This window comes from Erithacus rubecula (genome assembly GCF_903797595.1).
Source record: "Erithacus rubecula genome assembly, chromosome: 2".
NCBI classification, from domain to species: Eukaryota; Metazoa; Chordata; class Aves; order Passeriformes; family Muscicapidae; genus Erithacus; species Erithacus rubecula.
The window spans coordinates 46,889,492-46,912,209 of NC_136685.1; the positions used below are offsets into that span (position 1 = coordinate 46,889,492).

Genomic DNA, 22,718 nt, shown 5'->3' on the forward strand with positions numbered 1-22,718 from the left:
TGGCTCAGCAAGGAACTGAGGCATCTATTTTAGTGGAATGGGGTTGTGAATTACCACGAATTTACATGCAAATTGTATGTCCCTGTGAGTCAGGCTCAGTTACAACCTCATTTGGACCTTTCTGCTTGGTAATCTTCCATGTTCTTTATCTAATTCCTTGTACCTCTCAGGCACATCATGAATCACACTAGTTCAGTATGATAGAGGTAAGCTGTGTCCATTTAACAGCCAGAGAATTTGAGGCAGTGACAAAAGCAGTGAAAAGCCCTTTCTTACAGGGCAGAGGCCACAAGAATAGCGGGTGCTGGCCCAGACTCACCTTCAAAAGCTTCATTGATGACTCCAGTTGATGCCTCCTTGTCTTGGAGGCAGTGGATGAAGGACAGTGGAGAGTGTCTTATGTCTTGCAGTTTGTCATGAATATTAGAGAAAGTAGGTCTGTTGTGAGGTTCTTGGGACCAGCATCTTGTCATTAAACCCCACCTGGGAAAAAATTTAAATGCAAACAAAAATGGAAATATAATCATCCATCTTAACACTTACCAGTAACATCTGAGAAGAAAGTTTGGCCTGAAAAATTTCTGTGTGGTACAAAGATAATCATCAGCTGCTGAGGCAATGAAAAACAAATTAAAGGTCTAATTTAAGTCGGGAATAGCTACTGTGAAACATTTTAATTTTTCTAAGATGGATATTTTTGAGATTGGAAGCAGATATAAGATTTTTTTAAAAAAGGACACACTTGCCATGAACTGTCACTGAAGATGTCAAGAATGCCTTCAAAGAAAGAAGATAAGGAGAAAATTCTCTCACATAAAAAAAAAAAAAAAAAAAAAAAAAATTAAAAAAAGGAAGTGTAAAATCAGAAATGGACTGAAATTTTCAACTTATTTAATCCTCTTTCAACTCAAACTATCTCACATTCAGGAGAAGTTCAAGGCAAACCCTCCAGCACAGGGAGAGTTAATATCTACTTCTACCTCCAGACCAAAACAAATAGGAATAAATTTTCCAAAGGCAAAAATGGCATGAATTTCCTCTGGATGCAGGGATTCCAGCCCACATTGTACAACACTATCGATACCATTTAGTGGAAGAATTACCTCCTGTTTGTCTAAATGAGAGGATTGGTTTTTATTCCTTGCTCAAGGTTGTGCTTCACAAAACCAAATCCTACAAAAGCCAGGGAGAGACAGGCTGAAAACCAAAACACAGCCAACACCTGGACGTGCTAAGTGTTGGGAGTGGAAAAAGGTCTTAGAGTCTCAAAACCAGAGAGCAGGCAGTGAAAGGCTGGTTCAGGAAGCTGCACCTGGAATGTGGAGCATTTACCTCTAAGCCTTAAGTTCAAACCCTCCCCTGACAAACATGTACCCAGACCTGCTCTTACGTGATACCAGGCGTTAATCTGCTATGTGAAATGAATTGGCTTGCTCAGATCCTCACTTATCCATCCTAAAAACATGACTGCTGTCCTTCACCACAACTGGGCATCTTAAAAAGCCCTTAGTGACAACTGGGAGGAATCGCCTGACTTCTGATTTTTCAATTATATTTTTCATTAAAATATTAGTGTCAAGTGAGAATGTGAGTAGAAAAATAGTTTCAAAACCACTTTTCATCAACCTATATTCTTGTGGTTTTCAAGTCGAACAGAGTAATTCTGTTCTTTTTTCAAAACTATTCCGTGAAATTTGAAAATCTATTTTAAGAATCTAAAAAGTGGTAGTGGCTTCCTAACACTCTGAATCACTTCATCTGCTTACTTGCAGGTGTACTGGTTATTGATGACACTGGAACTATAGGTGAAAAAGGACTAAATAGGACTCAAAATAATGTTAAATAACTGGTTTTCCTTCTGCTGCCAGCAAAGTGTCTCTTGTGCTGAATTCCACCCTTGGATGCTGGAGACCAAACAATCTTCTTTTTCGTCATGCTTGGTAGGATATCCAGACAAAAAACATGAGATCAGGAGCTGTGCTTCATCAAGTTTGCATTTGGGCTCTCATGGGCAGAGCCTTGTTAAGAAACAGCCAGCCACAAGAAAGAAACAGGAAATGATACATAAGTCATAGACTCATGGAAAGTTTTTGGGCTGGAAGGGGCCTTCAAGGTCCATCTAGTCCAACCCCCAGCCATGTGCAGGGACATCTTCCACTATATCAGGTTACTCAAAGCCTGGCCAACCTGGCCTTGAACTATTCCAGGGATGCAGTATCCATAACTTCTCTGGGCAATCTTTTTCAGTGTTTCACCACCCTTATTATAAAATAATTCTTTCTTATATGCAATCTAAATTTAACCCATTTGTGTTTATGAAACAAGAACATTACGAGTGTAGATTATGAATATTTTTGTTTTATTTCCTATGATCAATCTCTGTCTTTCTAAATAACTACTTTTTATTGCACAATCTGCTTTATAAAGTCATTCAGTTTTGCTATGGAATAAGGATATTAACTACTGCCAAAACTGTAATTCATTACTATAATTTTCTCATTTTAATGATATTTCATATTTTTATTTCCTAAATCAAATTATTTGGTGATTGGCTTAAAATGTCAGTACTGGTATTTTTCATGAAGTGTTTCATTCAGCTAGGCTTTAGATTTCTAATGACAAAACTTTCATGCTCTCTCAGAATATATCTGCAAATTTTACATGTACAGCTATTCATGGCATGACATTTAGCTTTTGAAGCATGCTGTGATACCCAAAGTTTTAACTCATATGGCAGAGACTTTCATTAGCTCAGAAATGCATGAGTATGAGACCAGTCAAGAGGGTGAAAGACATCTTAACATGCCAGGATACGTGTAAGTGACATATTGAACATACTCCTATATTATTGGGGAGCCAAACATGAGCCAGCAAACCGGTCATCACTTCAGCACGAGAAAGAGACCCAGAGGATTCCCCTACTTCATGGGGAAAGCCTGTCAGGAAAAATGAAAAATGACAGTTCCAAATACAGCATTAGCTAAAGGTTTATGTTAGGTTTAAGAACTAACCTTTACACTAGATGTACACCTACACACCTACACTTCACACCTGTGTTTATCTGAGGGTGACAACCAAATGCCCAACAGAGCTGCGTATGTGGGGCATGCTAGAATTTGAGGGCCTGGAAAAGAACTAATATTCAGTATCTGATATTGGAGGCAAAATGTAAATAATCCTGAAATGCATTATTGTGCGCAAAAACTACAGGCATTATCAATTTTTTTCTCACATGAAATGGGAAATATGATTGATGTGGGATTTTCCTAGAAAATGAGAAAATTTGTCATGATAAAGGGCCCCTGATTTCATCTGATGCATTCTGTGCAAGGCCTTCTTGTCTCCCACTCTTTTAGTCCTCCAGGGGATCATTCCCAGAAACAAACAGCAAAAAACCTTTTAGTTACCAAACTAAAATTTCTTATCCAAGTCAGTTGTTTAAGTTTGTACGGGACTGAGCATTTGGTGACACTGCAGCTTCAAGTCAGCATATGTCCTGGTGCTTGTACAAATTCTCTAGACTGTAATCCATGGGCTTTGAGGATCTATTTGAATTAGCTCAGCTCAGTCTAAACCTTGGCATTCTCTTGCATGCAAGCCTCAGACCCAGGTGGCTGTGCCACATGTGGATCTCTGACTGCAAATGCAGTTACATTCATAGATCTAATTCATGTTTCAATATATGTGTCCCATTTATACATCCTCAAGCCCCTTTTTCAATTCTTTACCAAGCTTTATCCAGCCGCAGTTCTCTGGGGGAAAGCAGGTGATTTACTCCTGAAGTAACAACTTGTGGAGGCAAGGGGAAGAATTTTTCCCCCTTGCAAATACAAACCAAACAAACAACTCACTTCCTTCATGCTTTTACAGCCTAAGGTTTCTGTGCCAGCCCTACTCGCACTTGCAGTGTAAGCCTGTCACAGATTCCTAAACACTTCTCAGCTGAAGTACTCTGGCCTTTGAACTCTCTTCCTATCAGTGATGGTTTGTTTTGTCAAATGACAATGAGCAAGCCAAAGTGCCGAGGAGACAATTACTGACTGCTGATGTCCTGATACAGGTTCAAAACCACGAGGAGGGAAGCAGGAATGTCAAGAATCTCGGCATGCCATTAATGACCTAGCAAAGCAGCAAAAAGCTGTTTACCATGCTGACAGAAGCTGCATGCAGGTGCTGAGTGTTCACCAATTGAGATAAAAGATGGTACAAGAGTCTAAGCTCCAAGTCAAAGGGCTCTTTGGCTTTCAAAAACTACTGTTAGGCACTGATCCTACAAGTTACAACAGGCAGACCAGTATTTAAGACCTACCTGCTATGTCAAATTCAAGATCTGGGACCTTACAAATTATTTCAAGCAAACTTTTCCCGATTTTTCTGAAGATCTAGTCACTCGTTTTAAGGTAATTTATGAGCCTTTGCTTAAGCTTGAATGTCAGACTAGTACATGGATATAGTTGCCTCCTGTCCTTTTTTATTCACAGGACAGCTGTCAGAAATTTTTTGAGGATACCTTTCTCAGCAGAAAATATTGCAATTAAAATTTCTTTGGGTTTTTATTTGTTCTGTGACTTCCAGTTCTCCCACTGTTATTAAAATAAAATTCTAATATCTTCAGTTCTTCAGTTCCTCCAAATGCTAAAGCTTGGTTTGGGCTTTTTTGTGTGTTTTTGATTGCTAATATGGTAGGTACTTCAGCTATATCTACATAGTGATAAATAATCACCTTCTCTTAAACTCATAACATGGTAAGTGGTGTAAGATCTATCATGGAGATAGTGGTTTGCCAATCACAGGATTATTCTCAAGTCTTTTCCTCAGCCCTGGGAGTACGAATTGTTCACTTTCAGTAGCCTCTCCTATTTGTAGGACCAGCTGTCATGTTCATTGCTGAGTAGATGATAAAGAAATTGAGACTAGAAATGAGACAGTACTGAGTGATTGTTAAACTCATGTTCTTCTTCCTCTTTTATAAACCTCTGGTCAGTATGGGTTTGAGCTGCTTTATACATTTATTTTATACTGCTAATTGCAAGAATTTTGCAATTAAGCATGAGTTTTGTGCTCAAGACAAACAGAAATTGAAGGATTTACTTATCCAGTCCAGCTAAAGACTAACCAGAAATGCAGACTATGCTTTTCCTGTACTGCTTCTGCTTTTTTTTATTGGCTTTTTTTGAGTTCTCTCTATGAAGAGCAGAGTTTGTCTTTTATATATGTTCTAATATTTGCCTATTCCTGCACCTACCATTAAGAAAGGGAGTTTAATCCACAGTCACAGACACATGATGTACAGAGATGGGTAAAATCTTTCTCAGAGCCATCTTAACTTCTAAGCAATACCCTCAGGTACTCTCAGCCCTCTCAGCCTATTCTCACTGTACTACCAAATCCATGCCTTAAATTCTTACTCAAAGGCTGGACTAGTGGATTAATTAATTAGTAGTAGTTTTATTAGGAAAAAAAGTGGAGGATGTTTGGCTCCTCATGGGCATGACTAAACTTCAAAATGATGACCAACTGGCAAAAAGCCTTTTACCTTTTATAAATATTATCAACAACATTTAAACAAAATTAACTTACAGGTCATCAGGACAATTGTTTGGAGATTCCAGCCTTCCTCCTGATCTCACATGGTGTAAAACTTCTGTATTGGAGAAACCTGGATATGGCTGTTGACCCAAAGTCAATGTTTCCCACACTAGTACTCCAAAAGCCCTGGGGAAAAAACAAAAACAAAAAAAAAATAAAAACAAAAACAAACCAAGGGAAAAATTAATAACCCTAGTCATCATGAAATCTCCCTATTAACAGTTAGATTGTGTCTAACTGAAGAATAAGACTCAGAAAAGTTAGGAGTAAGAAGACTTAATTTGATTTTGTCCCTAAGCCATCCTCTGGAATAGCTAAAATAAATGTGTAGACCTGAGATGCTTACCCAGACTGACTGAGATACAGCTCAGAAGACTCTGAGTGCCCAGATCTTCCCGGGCAACACTCAGGTTGAGCATGTCCTCATATAAACAAGTGTTTTGAAATCTCTAGAGGTGTGGTTTAAAATGGACAAAGATAAGTACTTCTGAGCACCACTTGTGGAGCAATCAGCACCTCATTAGGTTTGGCACAGAATACTAAACTGCTTCCTTAGATAATTATAAAAGGCACCGGGGACTTGGATAAAGCCTGTGTATTCACCTTTAGCCACCAAAATTTAAACTTGCATGAATATCAGGTTTCATGGATCTGGTTTAGTCTGAGGTTTTATTCTATGTCTTCTGACAATAGGTCTCTGCTTCTTCACTATAAACTCAAAGCCACTCAAATACACACTTTTAGCAAACTTCTACAAAAAAAAATAGTACTGCAACCTTCTCCTGACAATGCTGCAAAGTCTAGTCTTCAAAATAAAGAAGTCACTAGAAGAGGGAGAAACTGTAAGGGCAAAGTATTTGGCTGTGGGAAGAAAATGTCAATAAACCTAATGGAAAACAAAATGTAACAGCATGAAGGCAGTCAATTCACTGCCCAATCAAGCAAAAACCACGTTGTGGGCCTGGTACAACCATAAAATTGTTTGAGTGATATTATTTCCTTCCAGCCAAAATCCAAAGACCTCAAAGCATAAAGAAATCCATAAAATATACTGTTGTGGTATCAAATATTTCATTAGATCCTTAAAATTTCACAAATTTAAAGAGGAAAAACTGCCCCAGCCTAAAAATTATTAGAGATGACAATATACAATTCTGTAATTCCTCCTCTAAACCAGTATTTTCCTGCTGTAGAATTTAGTGTTATTATCCCCACAGCTGTGTGGCTGCTCTAACTCACCAGACATCAGAGCGACTTGTAAAAACACCATCAATAAGGCTTTCAGGAGCCATCCATCTGACAGGGAGTAGACCTTCTCCTCTTTTTCTGTAATAATCGTTTTTGTAGACATCTCTGGCAAGCCCAAAGTCACCGATCTTCACTATCCGGGACGAGCGCCCATACTCCTTCTCAGACACAAGGCAGTTGCGAGCAGCCAAGTCCCTGATTTGTAAGGCAGAGAAAAGAGGATGGAGTTAGCATTGCAGAAAAACTCAGGTCTTGAAGTGACCTGGCTCAACATTCTCTGGCAGTGCCAGCCTCAAGGTTGGATCAGATAATTTAGAGTCTCACCCCAGTTGAGTTTGGCATATCTTCAAGACTGGAGACACAGCCCTTTGGACAACCTGTTTCAGTGATTGATCTAGGATGTTGTGAACAATATTATCTGATTTCCTTTGCTGTAAATTGTGTCTGTCTCATCATTTCCCTGTATCTCTCTGAGAAAATTTGGCTCTGTGCCCTGTAAAGCTACCCATTAGGCAGACTGTGTTGGGCTGATGTGGCCAGAAATGTGTATTCTATCACCATCTATTGAAGCTGGGTGGGGTAGTGACTTCCTTATCTCTGTGGCACATACCATCTGCTAATGGGTCATTGAGACAGGGTAAAGCAATCATCTTTATCTTTTCCACAACCCATCCTCCCTCCAGGAAGATATCAACTGCTGCTGGGCCATTCAGTCCCACTGTGTGACTGATAAAATTACATCATCCCACTGGGAGGTGCTCCAGCTGGGGGAGGAGCCAAGCCTTTCCTACCTACATAAAAAACTGAGATTTTGGACAGCAAGATATCTTCTTTCCACTGGATTCCAGAGGAAAACCATACCGTTCCACATCATCCCTGGACCTTCAGAGGAAAATTGCACCCTTCTACAGGAGCAATGCTTAAACTGAACCACACCTGACACTGCAGGGGGACTGCAGCCAGCATTTATTGGGACTGCTACCAACACCCTGACTGACAGGGTGTCAGGCTGTATTCTGACTCTGTCAGGTTTGAAATTGTTCTTTTGTAATACTGTATTTCTATTTTAATTTTCCCACTAAAGAATTGTTATTCCTAATTCCCCTATCTTTGCCTGAGAGCCCCTTAATTTCAAAATTATAATAACAGTTTGGAGGAAGGGGGTTTACAGTCTCCATTTCAAAGAGAAGCTTCTGCCTTTATTGGCAGGCACCTGTCCTTCAAACCAGGACACTTGCCTAGGGTGCAGGAAGTCCTTGGTTGAGATCTTAGATTAGCCCACCATTTTGGGAGAGAACTGTGAATAATATATAGCAGAAAAGCATAGACTTAGATTTTCATTCCAGGAAAAAAAATCTGTCATGCTACATTGTGACATCTTTCTAGACATTTTTTCCTGGGTAAGATAATGAGTCTCCCAATACTGTGGGTAAACCCTGGGAAGACTAAGGAAGTTAGTTCTGTACCTGTGTATAAAATGCATTTTCTCTAAATAGACACAGCCTTTGCAAACATCCAAACATATATCCAGGAGGTCTGTGACTCTCAGTAAAGGGCTCTGGAGCTACAAGAAACAAAGACAGAAGTTAGCTATTTCTTCCAGCTTTACTAACTCAGAATGACAAACTCCCCATGCAAGATTTCTTCATTGAAATGTATTTCTCCATTTGAAATATACAGGATTTTTCCAAAAGAGTCAAAGCCCAGGTGCAAAATCTCTGTATGTCAATCGTGTGAATGCTAATTCAAAGGAGGGTAAATTGCCAAATCACTGCACTGTGAGGAAGGTGAACATGTCCTGTTTGATTTGCAGCTCAAAATATCCTAGGGCTTTCAGAGTTGTGGAAGAACTCCCACTATCAGATCAGGTTTGTTTGCTGCTGTATTGATCAATGTGATATATTTTGCTAGTAAAACACGTATATATGCACTTCAGTAGAATTCAACAAAGACTATGGATTTGATCTGACTATGTAAATGAGCTATACAACTGCTATAATGTTACAAAATTTCATTTTGACCTCCAGATATATGATCCATATTTATAATCCGCACACTAACTGGAGAAAAATGTACTTGAAGTTGTTTATTCTTTATTATTTTCTTTCTTTCTAAGGAATTTGAAGACACAGGCACAGGGACAGTATATTCTTAAATGCTTGGACTATGCCTCTCACACTGTTATTCAAAGAGAAAAAAAACTCTCTATGATTCCTAATAGACCACATATATGACCATCATTATTTATTACCACTTTCAAAAGGACTGTTTATGATTTTTGCAGGGAGAAATCCAGCAGATTGAAATCTCATGAGTGAAATTAAAATTTTGGTCAGTGATCTAATGACATTCAATCTTCTTCACAGCATCACTGATTGCAAGGTCAGCATTGAACAGTGAAAACCCAGGGTGTTAAGGAAAGCCAGGTCAGATCTTGTAAGTACAGAAACAGCTGAACGTCAGCTTTAGACTGGACTTTTAGAAAGGGAAAAAACTGAGAAACTGGGGGCAGTTGCAGGTTAAAAATATAATTCTCATGGTTTTTACCCTTTTCCTTCTGGCTCCTCGTAAATAGCTCAGTAGATCTCCTCCCTCCATCAGCTCCAGTATAAGATACTGAGGTTCATTTAATAGACACACACCAAGTAACTTCAGAATGTGGGGATGATCAAATTTGCTAAACAGAAGGAAACAACTGTAAGATTACGTATGAGAAATCCAGTAGGTTGATAGCTAACAGAGTGTTTATAGTTGCAAACAATGAATGAGAAGTTTGGCCTTTACAATCCTGCTTCTATGAACAATATGATTCAGTAGCTCTCAGTGCCTGGATTTGCTCAGTCATGGGTAGAGTTCAGGGACATCCTTCCAAAGCTTACACTGTGTTTGACAGGCACTCTAATACATACACACATATTAAAAAGCACACCTCATCGTATTTCCAGGAAGCAAAGTGGCCAAATGACAACTTCTTCTTGGAATAAGATGACTCGTCACTTGTATATTAAAGACATCTACATTGTTTTAATAGAGTATTTTTACTACTATATTCCAGAGAAATAAAAGTAAAAGCACAAGGTGCAATATATTATTTTCACAGTTCAGACAGGACAGTTTTTTACATTTGCAAGGGGAACAAAATACATATGAGGAATACTTCTATGTACACTAGCAGCTGTTTGTGTGTGTCTAAAACGGGGGTTACCACAGAGCAATCAGTACTGTCAATACTGCAGGTATTCTTCAAAGAATGAAGAATATTTATTGCCTCTGTCAATGCCTGTGTTTTTCCAATCACTTCACTTGTGTTAGAATATGGTTTTCCACTCTTATGCTGTGTGAAGGCACTTGCACAAGCAGTCAGAGAAATTTGACTCTACTGGGAGAATTGATGGTGTCCAAGATGCTGTCAAATGCAGCAGTGTAAACAAACAAGAAAGGGACATTTTCCCTCTAATCTCTTTCAATTGACCTAATCTCAGGTGTGGGCAAAGACTCTTGTAAAAAGTGTGATTTAGAATTTGACAGTTCCCCCCTAGCACATACCTCTCAATCAGACCAACTTTGGCACTTGCAGGAACAAAAAGAGGGGAAAGAACACCTGGCACTTTCCTTTGCACCCAATGCAGACCTTTCTCCACTGAACTGTCATTCCTTACTTCCCGAGGGATGGGACAGACACAAGAATTTCCTACATGTATTTCCACACTAATGACTCACCAATAACCAGCACTTTGAAATAGAGGCAACTCAATTTTCCCTTTGCTGCATAGCAAAAAAAAGGAACAAATATGTCTGGCTTAACTCAGTCAGCCTGCATAACATTGCAAGCCAAATTTTAATGGGCATCCAAAAAGGCAAGCAAAATAAAAGTTGCTCTTACATATCTTACAACTTGCATCTTATGCACCTTACCTGTTTGCAAGCACTCAGATGCACTTATTTCTCCTTTCTACTCTTGGTATCATTTATGAGACCTTACAGATGAACATCAAGTAAAATCATTAAACCCTCCATGATGGAATTCAATAGTTACTTTTTAATATTAAAAATGAAATATTCACATAATATAAAAAATATATATAATATAAAATATACATTATTATTATTGTTGTTTTTGTCATGTTGCTGCTGTTGCTGGTGTTTTTAATTACTCTAGGGATTATATAATATAAATAATATAACTAATATAATATATAACTTAAACTTATCCATTCTCTTAATTTCTGATTCATCTGTATTGGTGTACTTATGGGGCTATGTCAATGTTTACATTGAAATGGAAAAAATTTTCAATTATACACTCTTCCAGGATTTCTGGGTTTGGATTATTATCTGCCACAAGAACTGGCAGAGCCTCAGAAGCTTTAACTATGGGTTCATATTACTATGGGCTCATCATTTCCATACTACACAGATAAAAGATCTTAACTGTGTTTATGAGTGCTATGTGTAGACTGAAGATGGATTATAAGGAGTTTACACACAACTCTTACTCTTTTTCAATTATTTGTACTTTAATAACATGGCTGAATTTTGGTTTTAACAAGCCTTTTACCTCATTCAGTTACAGTGTGTCATAAAAGACAAAAAATGCAAAATAAATCTTTTAAGTGTGTAACAACAAAATAATTTTGAATGTTGTGAAAATCAATTTCCAGTTTAATAACGCCACATTTTCTATGCAGAAATAAATCCTTCATTTTTAAAAAATTGCTTCTACTTCTGCATGCCTGAAATAAAAGTCAAAGAAGTGCAAAAGTGCATCTGAAAACTAAATTTCACTCTCATTCTTATACTACCAGTCGAAACCTTCAGTTGAATTTGTTTCAGGGACACTCTAGAAAACAAGATTTCCAGCTGAAACACAAAACTTGTTATGTGAAATTCTTGCACTGGTGACAGATGCATAATATAACACCATCTCTATAGGAGGGGTATGTGGCAGCCCCTAGTGGCACGTTTTTAAAAAATATTTTAAATTAAAACTTTAGGTATCAGTTTGTTCTGATTTGTTTCTTTCAGTAAAATGCAATTAGCCAAATTCTGACCAATTGTCTTTGGTTTAGGGGAGCAAAACCACTGAAATGCACCAGTACAACCCCAAATAAATCCATGATATGAGCATATTGAACTCACAGTCCTAAATTTTGCCTATCAGATTATACCTTTAGTTCCATTATATTAATAAGCAGTGATTTACTTGTTTGGCAGGAACACGAGAACACCCCCAAAATGCCACAATAATCTGTCTAGGGGAAAGTGCTGCTTTCATTCCTGTGGAAAGCCACCACACTCAGATGGTGTCAGCTTTGAAGAGTGCCCAGGGACAAAGCAGTCCCTACCTCATCAAGTGTGCCTCCTTCAAGAATTCGCTCTTCTCCTGGTCTGTCGCACCCTTCTTCAAAGTCTGCTCAACAGAAAGCAGAAGTGCAGCAACATTTGGTCATCATCACTGTTATCACATGGCACTTAAGCAAAACAATCAGACATAGATGTGGCCTTAAATACACACTGTTTTCCAGAAACCATTACAAGGCTGAACTTAAAGAGATTTGCAAGAAACACTGCAAGGAAATACCCAGATCATCCCAAAACCCATTTCTCAGGTAAAATCTCTGAGACAGATCTCTCTGTCCATCCCATCCTGTTGCCAGAGAAAAACACCGCTCTGATTACCTTGACTGCTACTTTGGATTCTCCACTTCCATCTGCCAGGATATCTACTGCAGTCCCTTCATACACCTCTCCAAATGCTCCACTTCCTAACAATTTGTGCAAGTTGAGTTTGTCCCGAGGGAAAGCTGGCAGGGATTCAATCTCTGCTTGAGAAGGAAGAGTGCTACAAAACAGCAACAGTAGTCACTTATTCATACCTAAGGATGTCTGAAATTCTATCAAAATTCAAATGAAGCTGGTACAATTTATGTCATCAAGTATATTTAAGGGGAGCTCAGGTGAGGCCTGGATGTATTGAAAGTTACTGGAAAACACCAGGTCTTCTTCCTTTCCTGTACACTTGTGTTTCTTGCCAGAGTGACATGAAGGATGGGCTGGGGGCAATCCAGGCTGGGCTGTGTGCCAGAGGGGAAATGTGGCAGGGCATGCTTTGGAGCAGACCTGCCCTGCAGCAAACATGCTGCTCTTAACTCTCTACCTTGAGTTTCAGGGATGAGTGCCCTGATGAAAACTGGTCCAGAGAAGACCTCTTAGATGTTGTTACCCTGAAAATACATTTCTCTGAGGACATACCGTACAGCATAACAGGCATTGGCTAGTCCCACTGTCTCAGCCATTCCCCTGAGTTGAGCTAGTTCTTTATCTTCCTTGATAAACACTATCTGTCCAGGCAAGGTTGGTTTTCTAGATTTCAATCTTTGCTTCCATACTGGAATAGAAAAGGAGACCATTAGATGTTTCACTCTGAGAGCATCCCAGTGAGCACATTGAAAGTATACAGGTTTTATGCTATGTGTTTCAACATCACCCCACAACAGCTCATGTTAGCAAGTCATTTCCATCTGGCCATTTCTTTCCCACAGAACACAGACAACTGCTCATTGAGCTGGCAACTGAGTCAGGTATCCATTTCTGTGTGTGACAAAACCTCAGGGAATGGATGAGGATTGAGAGGACAGGACCATGATGTGGATATTTGCATCTCAGGGTAATCATTACATCCTTTCTTCAGGGATCAAGCTTAAGAGAAAGACAATGGGACCCTTCGGGTGAATAAACTTGAGAATTTTAAGGTGCAAATTTTTATAAGGATACATACAAGCATTAGAGTTCCTTAAGCATTCCTGTGCTCTCCCTGCCAGAATTCAACAGAAATAAATGCCTGGGGATGGAGTAAATTTCTATCCTGTACTTGACCAAAAATATAATTAGCTATCTCTAGGGCCTCAAAGAATGGGAATATACAAATTCCTGCCAGCTCCTATCCCAGGGAGGGAGCATTTCCCTAAATCTGGAGGGCAATAATTTCCCATACATCAACTGCTTTTCACTAAGGCCTGAAAAACCAAGGGTAAACAAAAAATTCAATCACATACCAAAACCTAATAGCATGACCACAGCCAAACACAGCACAACTCCAATCACAGAAGCAATGGCGATGATGGTGCCTATGGAGATCACACTATCTGTTAAAGAGAAAGGGAAATTTGCTTAATTACTGTGTATGCATGCAATGTCAATCCCAGGGAGTGGAGCACACCTGAGATAACCCTTCAGCTGCCTGCTATGTGAAAGTCATCCACTGCACAAAGCTCTCTTGTAGGCTGTATGTGGAGGTGCATTTGGTCAGACTAATCCTTCTCCCCCAGACACAGGGCCATTCCTGTGACATAATGTATATGCAGAAAAAGAAAATGCTGAACTGTTTGACTACTCAAGGTGGGATTTCCAAAAGCACACACGAAGTGTAAGTCTAACATTCTGGCTGAAGGCAAGAAGCGATTCTGATATCTTGTCTTTTTTCAAGAATCACATCATAAAGCAGAGTGGCAGAGCCACAGAGACAAAGTGGTATAAATGAGCAGAAGTCCTTTTCAGGCCCATTGTTCTGAGCAAAAGAGCCTGGATAAGCACTAGGAGTGGACACCACCATATAAACATCACTACTTATTACCTATTAGAGACATTACTTTATCTTTGCAGGAATATTGTTATTGAAATAGTCAGTCTCTGTTCCTAAATTGTTATGACTATTTAGAATAACAGAAAAAATATTAACAGAATACAGAAGTACAAGACATACCTTCACTCAAAATTATATCCATGCTAATGTCACTGAATTCACCAAGTCCCAGCATATTTGCAGCTGCTGCTCTGAACTGAAAAGTTCCTTCTAAGTTCTTGGCCTTCCACGTGCAAATACTGTCACAGGAACCATTGTAAACCACCTCCCATGTAGACTTCATATCACTGCTGTTGCCAGACTGTTTCCTGCAACATGCACAGCACAGCACAGGAATGCCATTGATGCCATCAGGGCAGTTTGCTTCACCCCCACCCCTTTATTGGCTTCAGTTTCATGGTTTTCACAGCATTTCTCTGCCTGCATAAAACTCAGTCAGGTCTTGGGCTTTCAGCTACACAGAAGAAAATGGTGCCATGCCATTTCAGCAGTGCTAGGAACCAAACATCTTTATCTTGGCATTGGAAATTAAATACTAAAACAATTTAGACACAAAAAGCTGTTCCATATATGCCTGATTCACATGTATCAGTATATGCTGCAAAGCCATGATTTCAAAATGTTCTTATTTGGCTTTCTGGAAGAAAAAAATATTTTTTTCTACTGTGTTAGAGCTTTTTGCTCTTCCAGACCCAGAGTAATTCAGTGTGTCCTGTGCATCAGGTTTCACAAGCTAAATAGGAAGCAAGTCATTGGCAGTGAAGATACCATTCTTTAGCTAGCCACTTTCCCGTAGTATCTGCTGACTGCTGGTTGTATTTCTTCCCTCCCCTGAGATTGATTGCTCACAATAAATTCAGAGCTGATTATTCACCAACCGAAAGAAGAGCATGTACTTAAACTTGAAAGGCCATATCTGAAATATCATTTCATGTCACACAACACCATAATACATCATGTGAAATGACCTTCATGAGCAAGTCACTCATTCTCCCAACACACTTTAATGAAGAAAAAGGGCCAAACACTTCTAAACCAGAAAGACATGGGAAAACTATATATTCATGCCCTTGGTGTGTACATGTTGCCACTAGAGTTGTATGAAAAATGTTTACTTAAAAGGGCTAGGCAAACATTTTCTAGAATGCCATGCAACTGACCTAATATTTTTCTACTTGATGTGAAATTCAGTCAAAAACATCAGCATGTGTATGCTCAAACTGCAAGAGAAAAGTTTATTTCATTAGAAGACCACCTCAGTGATGCTTTACAGTTCCAGAGTTACATAAGGAGCTGGAGACTGGAGAATAGAGCAGCAAATGCACAGCCCTGGCAGAGACCAAGGGACTGACCTTTCCTTACCTATCTGTAGCAAGTCAGCTACAGATTGGCTCCTGGCATATCAAAATTACTGTTTTCTCAGAGCACGCAGATCAGTGCTCCTGCATGCTCACAGAACTGTAGGAAGCTTACAGCACCAGCAAAATATGTCTGGGTGAGAAATTATAGAGATAAAGCATTTCCAGCTCCAGAGTGCTGTCTGTCCTTAGCTTTCAAAAGCATATTGAAAGAAATAATGGCTGAGTTTAGAAAACTGCTTCCCTCCATCAGTAATGACTTCAAACAATCACTGGAATATTTCAGAAGATGGACTCCCCTAATTTTAAAATAATGTATGAATTAAACATTGCACTGACTGCTTTAAAGAAATCTCTCCAGAGTCATGGTCAAAAAATTATAAGTTCAAAGCCACTGCCCACAGCAATATACTCTAACCCTCCCAATGAACCCTTCCAATGCCAGTGCAGCAGTAAGAGTGAGCTGGCACTCTACTGTGACATCAATAGCCCAGGCAATTGGTATTTGATGACAGAGCATTTTAAAAATTACACAGTCATCCCCCGTAGGTGGGAATACTTTATTTCTGGCAATATTACAACACCTTCTTTGAGTCCTTTGAACACTAATAGATTTATACATACATTTTAGCCAAAAATACATACTACACGTAAGTTGAGACTTGTGATTTGAAATTATCTCTAAATCTTCAATTCACTGGCACGGATCCAAATATGTAATTGTATTTCAAGATTGCTCTGGAAATGTTGTTAGTGTTTATTTTACTTCTGTGATTTCCATAATTTCTGGAAATTATGGGTACTTGAATTATTTAAGAAAGAAATCCCAATAGGAAGGGCCTTTTGCATCATATATATTTCATTCTTCCCATTGGAGCCCACCTGAAAAGCCCTGCACACCCAGATTTGTTCTGGGTTGCTGCCTATGGGAAGAGTGCTTCATGCATTGCTTACCTGCTTTCTAAGATGTAGTAGATCAGTTTGCTTCCATTGTCATCAGCCTTTTCCCACTGTAGAGAGTTTTTGGAGTCTTCTGCTCTTTTAGGAACTCCTGGCTTACCGGGAACTCCAGCTTAAGCCAAACAGGGGAAGAAGCAAAACACTTAAAATGTGTTTGTAGATGACAAAGGGCCAACAGGCACAGAGAAAAATCTCATGTGCACATGGGTGTTCAAACATACAAAAGGAAGGAGGATCTATATTAATAATCCTCATAGAGAATGAATCCTTGGCCTTCTCTTTGTGATGGATAAACTCCAAAAGTTTTACTCCCAGCCTTTCACCAGTAATGAGTTCACTTGCATTACAGGCATTTATTTCAGTTCCCCTGACTCTTTCCTCTGCTCCACTTGGAAATGAACCTCATTTCTTTCCCCCTATTACTTCTGAAGGTATGGTATTATGTCATTCATTCTTCAAACACACAGAACTATTGGGTCTTAGTATAAGAAAATTGTCTGTTAAATTTTTGAAAATATTACATTTAATATTCACATCCTGCAAAGAATATTAAAATCTTGTTGTCCTGCACTATGTGCTTACCTGAAGTTTTAAAGCTTGTTGAAGAGGAAGTGCTTTTCACTCCTGTAACATAAACTACTGTTACTCTTACAAAGTAGTTGGTCCAAGGAAGAGTTCCAGTGAGGTTGCACGTGTAAACAAGGTTTCCTGTGCATGTAGTGTTTGCAGGAGAAAACCAGTCACTTTTTGTTGGCCACTAGAGAAATAGAATATCATTATGGTCAACTTTCTTGCTCTGCTGCAAGTGTGTCACAGTTCTATTCCTGGGTAGATTAACTACTTTGCCACCTCTTAATATCATAGTGGAAATCTGACGCAGGTGCTCTTTCGACCATGGGACTTTGTCCTCTCAGAGACCAAGGACACAAACCCTAATTTTCTTCTTTGTTTTCAGGAGACCTACAAGTCTTGGCAGTAACAAAGAACAACAGATTAAGTGCCTGCTTTACACAGCCAAAAGGAGCCTTCCCCTTATATTTCTGGATCATCGTGACGTGCCCATGAGTTCAGCTTGCCATGATGCAATTGGAAGAAGGTGGGTTAATGGAATTGTGATGTGACATTTATTTTAGGGCAGTGAAATGTTTGGTGTAGGTCTATTGAATCTGATTCTTTATATAAAGAGTCTGCACGATCCAGTTTAGGACATGACTTTTTCTGTGCCCAGTGGTTCAGGTGTTGAAGTCTGAAGTTTCCATGCATGCTGCTCTCACTGCAGCGCTTACTTCTTACTCCTTGGATCTGATTTTCTCTCTGGCATTTTCTCCTAACCTCTATCACAGGAAAATAAAATCCAGATACTAGGTGGTAGCTAATATTTATAGCTGAAAACTCTTTTATTCTTTTCCTTGTGCAGGGCAGACGTAGGATTTGCAACTGCAAACCCATTTGGGGCAGGGCAGTGAGGAAACAGGGATAGGACTGCTGAAACAGGAGACTCAGAAGGAATTCTGGTGAGGTCATCCAGGATGTCCTTTGGCACTATGGAGCACTAAATGCTACAGCTGCACTCCTCCTTGTTCCTGGCAAATGCTGACTCCATCCTGCCCCTGCTGAGCAGCTAAGACTGACATCACCATGCTCAAATTATCCACTGAGACTTGCCATGTACATCCTGCCACCCACCCTGTCCTGCTTACTAGGATAAAATAGGTTAAAGTTTCTCTGATCTGAAAAACCCACCCCAAAACTTGGAGGTATTTTTACCTTACGCAGCTCAAACCAGAAGCTGGTTTCATTGATGTGCAGGGGAGCGCTCCACTCTAGCTGGAAACTGGTATTTCTGGGGACTATGTTGATAGGTGCAGCTGGAGTCTCAAACGTTTTTGCAATGACAGGGACACTTTCAGAAAACCAGTTCTCATCAGGATGAAAAACAAGAACCTAGGAAGGCAATGGATGAACTGGACAATGGCAGAGCAGCTGGAAAGGCAGCTTTGCTTTAGCAACACCAAGGGTTTGGAAGACTAACATTTCAAACAAGACAGCATTCAGGCAACAGAGATACAGGTGTAGAAAGATTGAGTTCCTCACAGCTGCAAGGTTATATACCTTCAGGCTGAAAGTTCATGTCCAGGAGTATGTTTCCTCAGAGACTCTTCTCAGTTTCTCATCTCAGAATGAGATCTATGAGATCTTTCTAGATCTTTCTTAAATACCACACGTTCTTGCACATGCAGATGTTACATCACATATTAGGCAGTGTTTTAGAACCACAGAATCACAAAGTCAAGAAGTGCCTTAACACATTGCTTTTCACTAAGCCACAGGCAAATATGACCTATGTTAGGTATGCATACTTGCATATACATATATACAGGTATTTAGGTATGTGTGTGTATATACATTCCCCATTATATTATCCAAATCATTAGCAAAATCCCCAAATCAAATTAGGACCTAGAGATCCCCTCCTGACACCATCTGAATATTCTCCCAACTGTGTAAATCACTCTATTTTTGATACCCAGTGCACATTCTGCAGACAACATGTTTACTTGGTTACTTTTGAAAATGTCGCTCTGATCAAAGACCTGCTGTCCAGATACATAATTTACTGGTTTTTTTAAGCCTTCATCTGTAGAGGGAGAAGCAGTACATTTGTCTCTTATGAATCCACATTGCACGCTTTTATTTGTCCACTTTGCAGAAGAGCAACCTAAAGATTGCAGGCTGAACAAACTGGTAAAACGACTTGCAATTTTACCTTGAATGAGTTATTTGTTCCAGGTTGGAGGCCACTGACAGACCAGGCAAGCATCCCATTTGAAAATTCCCTTTTTCTCAAAGGTGTCGCTGGGACAGGAGGCAATAAATTGACAGAGATTTGATAGCGGATGGATTCCAGAGGTCCATTTGGCTTCAGAGGTTCACTCCAAGATATGTTGATGGTGGTGTCAGACACAACTAGTGCTTCAATAGTGTCAACTGCCTCTGGTACTGAAACAGAAAGAAAAATTAATGTCCCTTTTAAAGAAGTCAAGAAATGTCACCAAGGGAAAAAAAAAAGGATATAAGCATATTAACATGATTAATTCACAGGACTGAATTTCTACATATATAAAACTCATATTCGGTACAGTCAGTCAGCTGCAGACATGTTCAAAGTATTTTGAGAGAGTTTTTGCTATCTTCTTGACTATCCTAATACACAAGCAAACAAAAATCCCTAAAAAACTGAACAACAACAGGAAGACAGCTGCTGTCCTATACCTCTACATTTACAGCCATATCACTGAATTCCTGTTCCCTCTTAGTTTCCTAATCAGTGTCAGATGTGAGTTTAATATGGTCCCTACTTGAATATGCACAGAAAAAAAATACCTGTGCACTATTCCAATTGGAAAGTCTTTTCTTGAACAGAAACTTATGAGGGAAAAAAATTCCAAAACTAAGCATTATTTCCCATCATTTACAATTTTTCTCAGAAATACAGGGTCTGACTGAGCTGTGTAAGGAAGAAACTGGGTTGCTGGTCAAATGTCTGTACCAGCTGGTTACTTACTAATTGTTCTGGAAAAATCAACCCTTCCTTTGAAGCTTTAAGATCACAGACTTTGTAATGGTATATGGCATGTCCCTACTCTGCATAAAAAAAGTCTCTTTCCTATTGAGCTGTCCAATAGAAAAAGGCAAAAAGTTGACAAGTCATTACACTATTTATGTTCCCAACATATCAAAACTCCATATGTTTTAATTCATATCCTAGTAGCAAGACTACAGATTATTTGATGAAATATACAGAAATTAGACTGGGAAAGAAGACAAATGTCTCATTTGTCTAGCTCCACATAAAATATATGTGGAGTAAGAGTGACACTCTGTGGCAAGAGCAATGCATTAATTGTCTTGCTCTTTTTTCATTCCCTCTATCTTGCTATTTGATGGAAAGCACAAATTATTCCAAGCTTCTTTCACTTCATTAGAGAATTGAGAAAAAGGCAGAGAGAATTCACACAGCTTCAGAGGTGTTAAATAGTGTACACACTTCAAGAGGCTCTAGCAGCATCTGATTACAATTTAAACTGGCAGTTACATTCATGAAATTGAGAGCATAAGTGTCAGGACACATATACCTTCTATTTACAGCTGGCTGGAAGTTTTTCAACAAATTGTGTAAAGCTCTGAATGCTGATACAAATACCTATTCAAAATACTTGGGGTTTGTAGGCTGGGGTGGGGTGAGGGCTTTTTGTTGGTTTGGTTTGCTTTTTGTTTTAGACTTGATTTTCATCCAGATTTTTCATTTTGTCCCAACGAGAGAAGCCTGATTTGAGTTTCATGTTTCATTTTAACATGAGACTAAAAAATTCTGTTCGAGTGGAGCAATCCAGTCTCCCATTTCATATGCCACCTTTATGTTTCATTGCTGCAGGATGGCACAGCTTACCACAGAAAAAGTAATTGTGTCAATTCTTGCCACATCCCAACAGTATTTAATGTTATTCAATAAATGTGTCACACAATTTTTTAGTTACAGGTGTGGAATCTCATGCAAAGAATTGAGATCTACTGGTAGAAGGCTAGAATTGTTGGGTGTTGTGAGGAGTTTTGTTTGTTTTTCTGACAGCCCAAACAGTGCTTACATTTTTTCTGATATCTAATCTGAATCTCCCATCTCAGACAAGACCACTGCCTCCAGTCCTCTCACTGCAGGCATGGTAGAAGAGACTGGCTCACAATATTGAGATCCACATAGGATGGAAGCTATTTGCTTGATGGTGCAGATGCTAAAGGATCTGACTGTTAAGAGAAAAAAACCCAGCCGAGTTGAACTAGGGAACTTTCAAAGTAGAGCATGTCTGGATTCCTCAAGAAGGGTGGCAGTATGCCTACACCTCATTTCACTTTGTTTGAAAGATGAAAAGAAGTTCACCTTAAACAAAAGAGTTTTTAAGGGGAAAGATGTGACTGCTCCCAGGACAAAAAACAGGGAATGATAAGAGCAGCCACTGGTGGCTCACTGGTGATGCTCTCCTCTGGACAATGGTGGCAAAAAGAGAGACTGATTATTCTATGAATGAATATTTAAAGAAATCACAGAGTATATCCTTAAGGAAAGAAAAGAGAAAATCATGACTCCTGGTGTGTACTTGTTGCCAGGTATTCTAGATAAAATGTTTTCTTGGGCACAGCTGATCACTAGGGGAAAGAGACATGGAGGAAAGTAAGAAAAACACAGTGGTGGCTGTCTGTACTTCAATTCCAGTTATTCCATCAACTTCTGAAGCAGCCAAAATCCAAGGAGAGGTAAAAGGAGGTAAGAGAAAACCTTAGGAGTCCTGCTGTGGCTCCCTCACTGCATGTCACAGCAATATCCACAGGCCCAGCTGTGCAGCCTGCAGGGCTGTGTGCCAGCCACAGCCAGGGCTGAGGGAGCCTGTGCCCAAGGGCCAAGGGCTGCTGTGCCTCTCAGTTTCACAACCCTTCCCTCCCTCAACAAAAGAACTGCTTCAACTCTGCAGGATGAGACCCAGGCAATAAAACTAATGAAGATGGGGACCACAGGATTCCCACATCCCAGGGATTTCAACACCAAGGTACAACCCTAGGTACAACCTCCCCAGTCCTTCAGCAAAACACAGATATGCTGTCAGGTAGACTTGGCTACAATTCTGAGTCTCTGACTTAGGGATTGAGAGAGGTGCCTGATGACTTTGCAGGTGAAGATCAAGCTGTCACTGGCTGGTGACACCAGGCACAACAGAGCAAAGCTGGCACAACAGAAGAGCAAGCACTGTGTATACTATGGGGTATAATTACCTCTCATAATGGCTTTCCATGTTTTCAGGAAGGGAGTCCAACAACAGCATTGAAAAAGTTATCTGAAGAGGAGCACAAAGTCTGGTCCTCATAAAGAT

The 22,718-nt window shown here is 39.5% G+C and overlaps 1 protein-coding gene across 2 annotated transcripts in view; it reads right to left on the minus strand.

Annotated features, from left to right (window-relative positions):
* Positions 1–22,718, minus strand: part of ROS1 (ROS proto-oncogene 1, receptor tyrosine kinase) — a gene marked incomplete at its 5' end in the record, with an annotated part of 68,700 nt that overhangs the window by 10,583 nt on the left and 35,399 nt on the right. For both annotated transcript variants that reach the window (XM_079297875.1, XM_079297874.1), the window contains 14 exons: positions 320–483; positions 5,581–5,715; positions 6,829–7,032; positions 8,304–8,401; positions 9,385–9,514; positions 12,183–12,247; positions 12,517–12,679; positions 13,090–13,225; positions 13,893–13,982; positions 14,600–14,787; positions 16,792–16,909; positions 17,380–17,554; positions 18,565–18,741; positions 19,565–19,797. In XM_079297875.1, the coding sequence (XP_079154001.1) occupies positions 320–483; positions 5,581–5,715; positions 6,829–7,032; positions 8,304–8,401; positions 9,385–9,514; positions 12,183–12,247; positions 12,517–12,679; positions 13,090–13,225; positions 13,893–13,982; positions 14,600–14,787; positions 16,792–16,909; positions 17,380–17,554; positions 18,565–18,741; positions 19,565–19,797 (2,076 nt within the window). The remainder of the gene's footprint in view (positions 1–319; positions 484–5,580; positions 5,716–6,828; positions 7,033–8,303; positions 8,402–9,384; positions 9,515–12,182; positions 12,248–12,516; positions 12,680–13,089; positions 13,226–13,892; positions 13,983–14,599; positions 14,788–16,791; positions 16,910–17,379; positions 17,555–18,564; positions 18,742–19,564; positions 19,798–22,718) is intronic.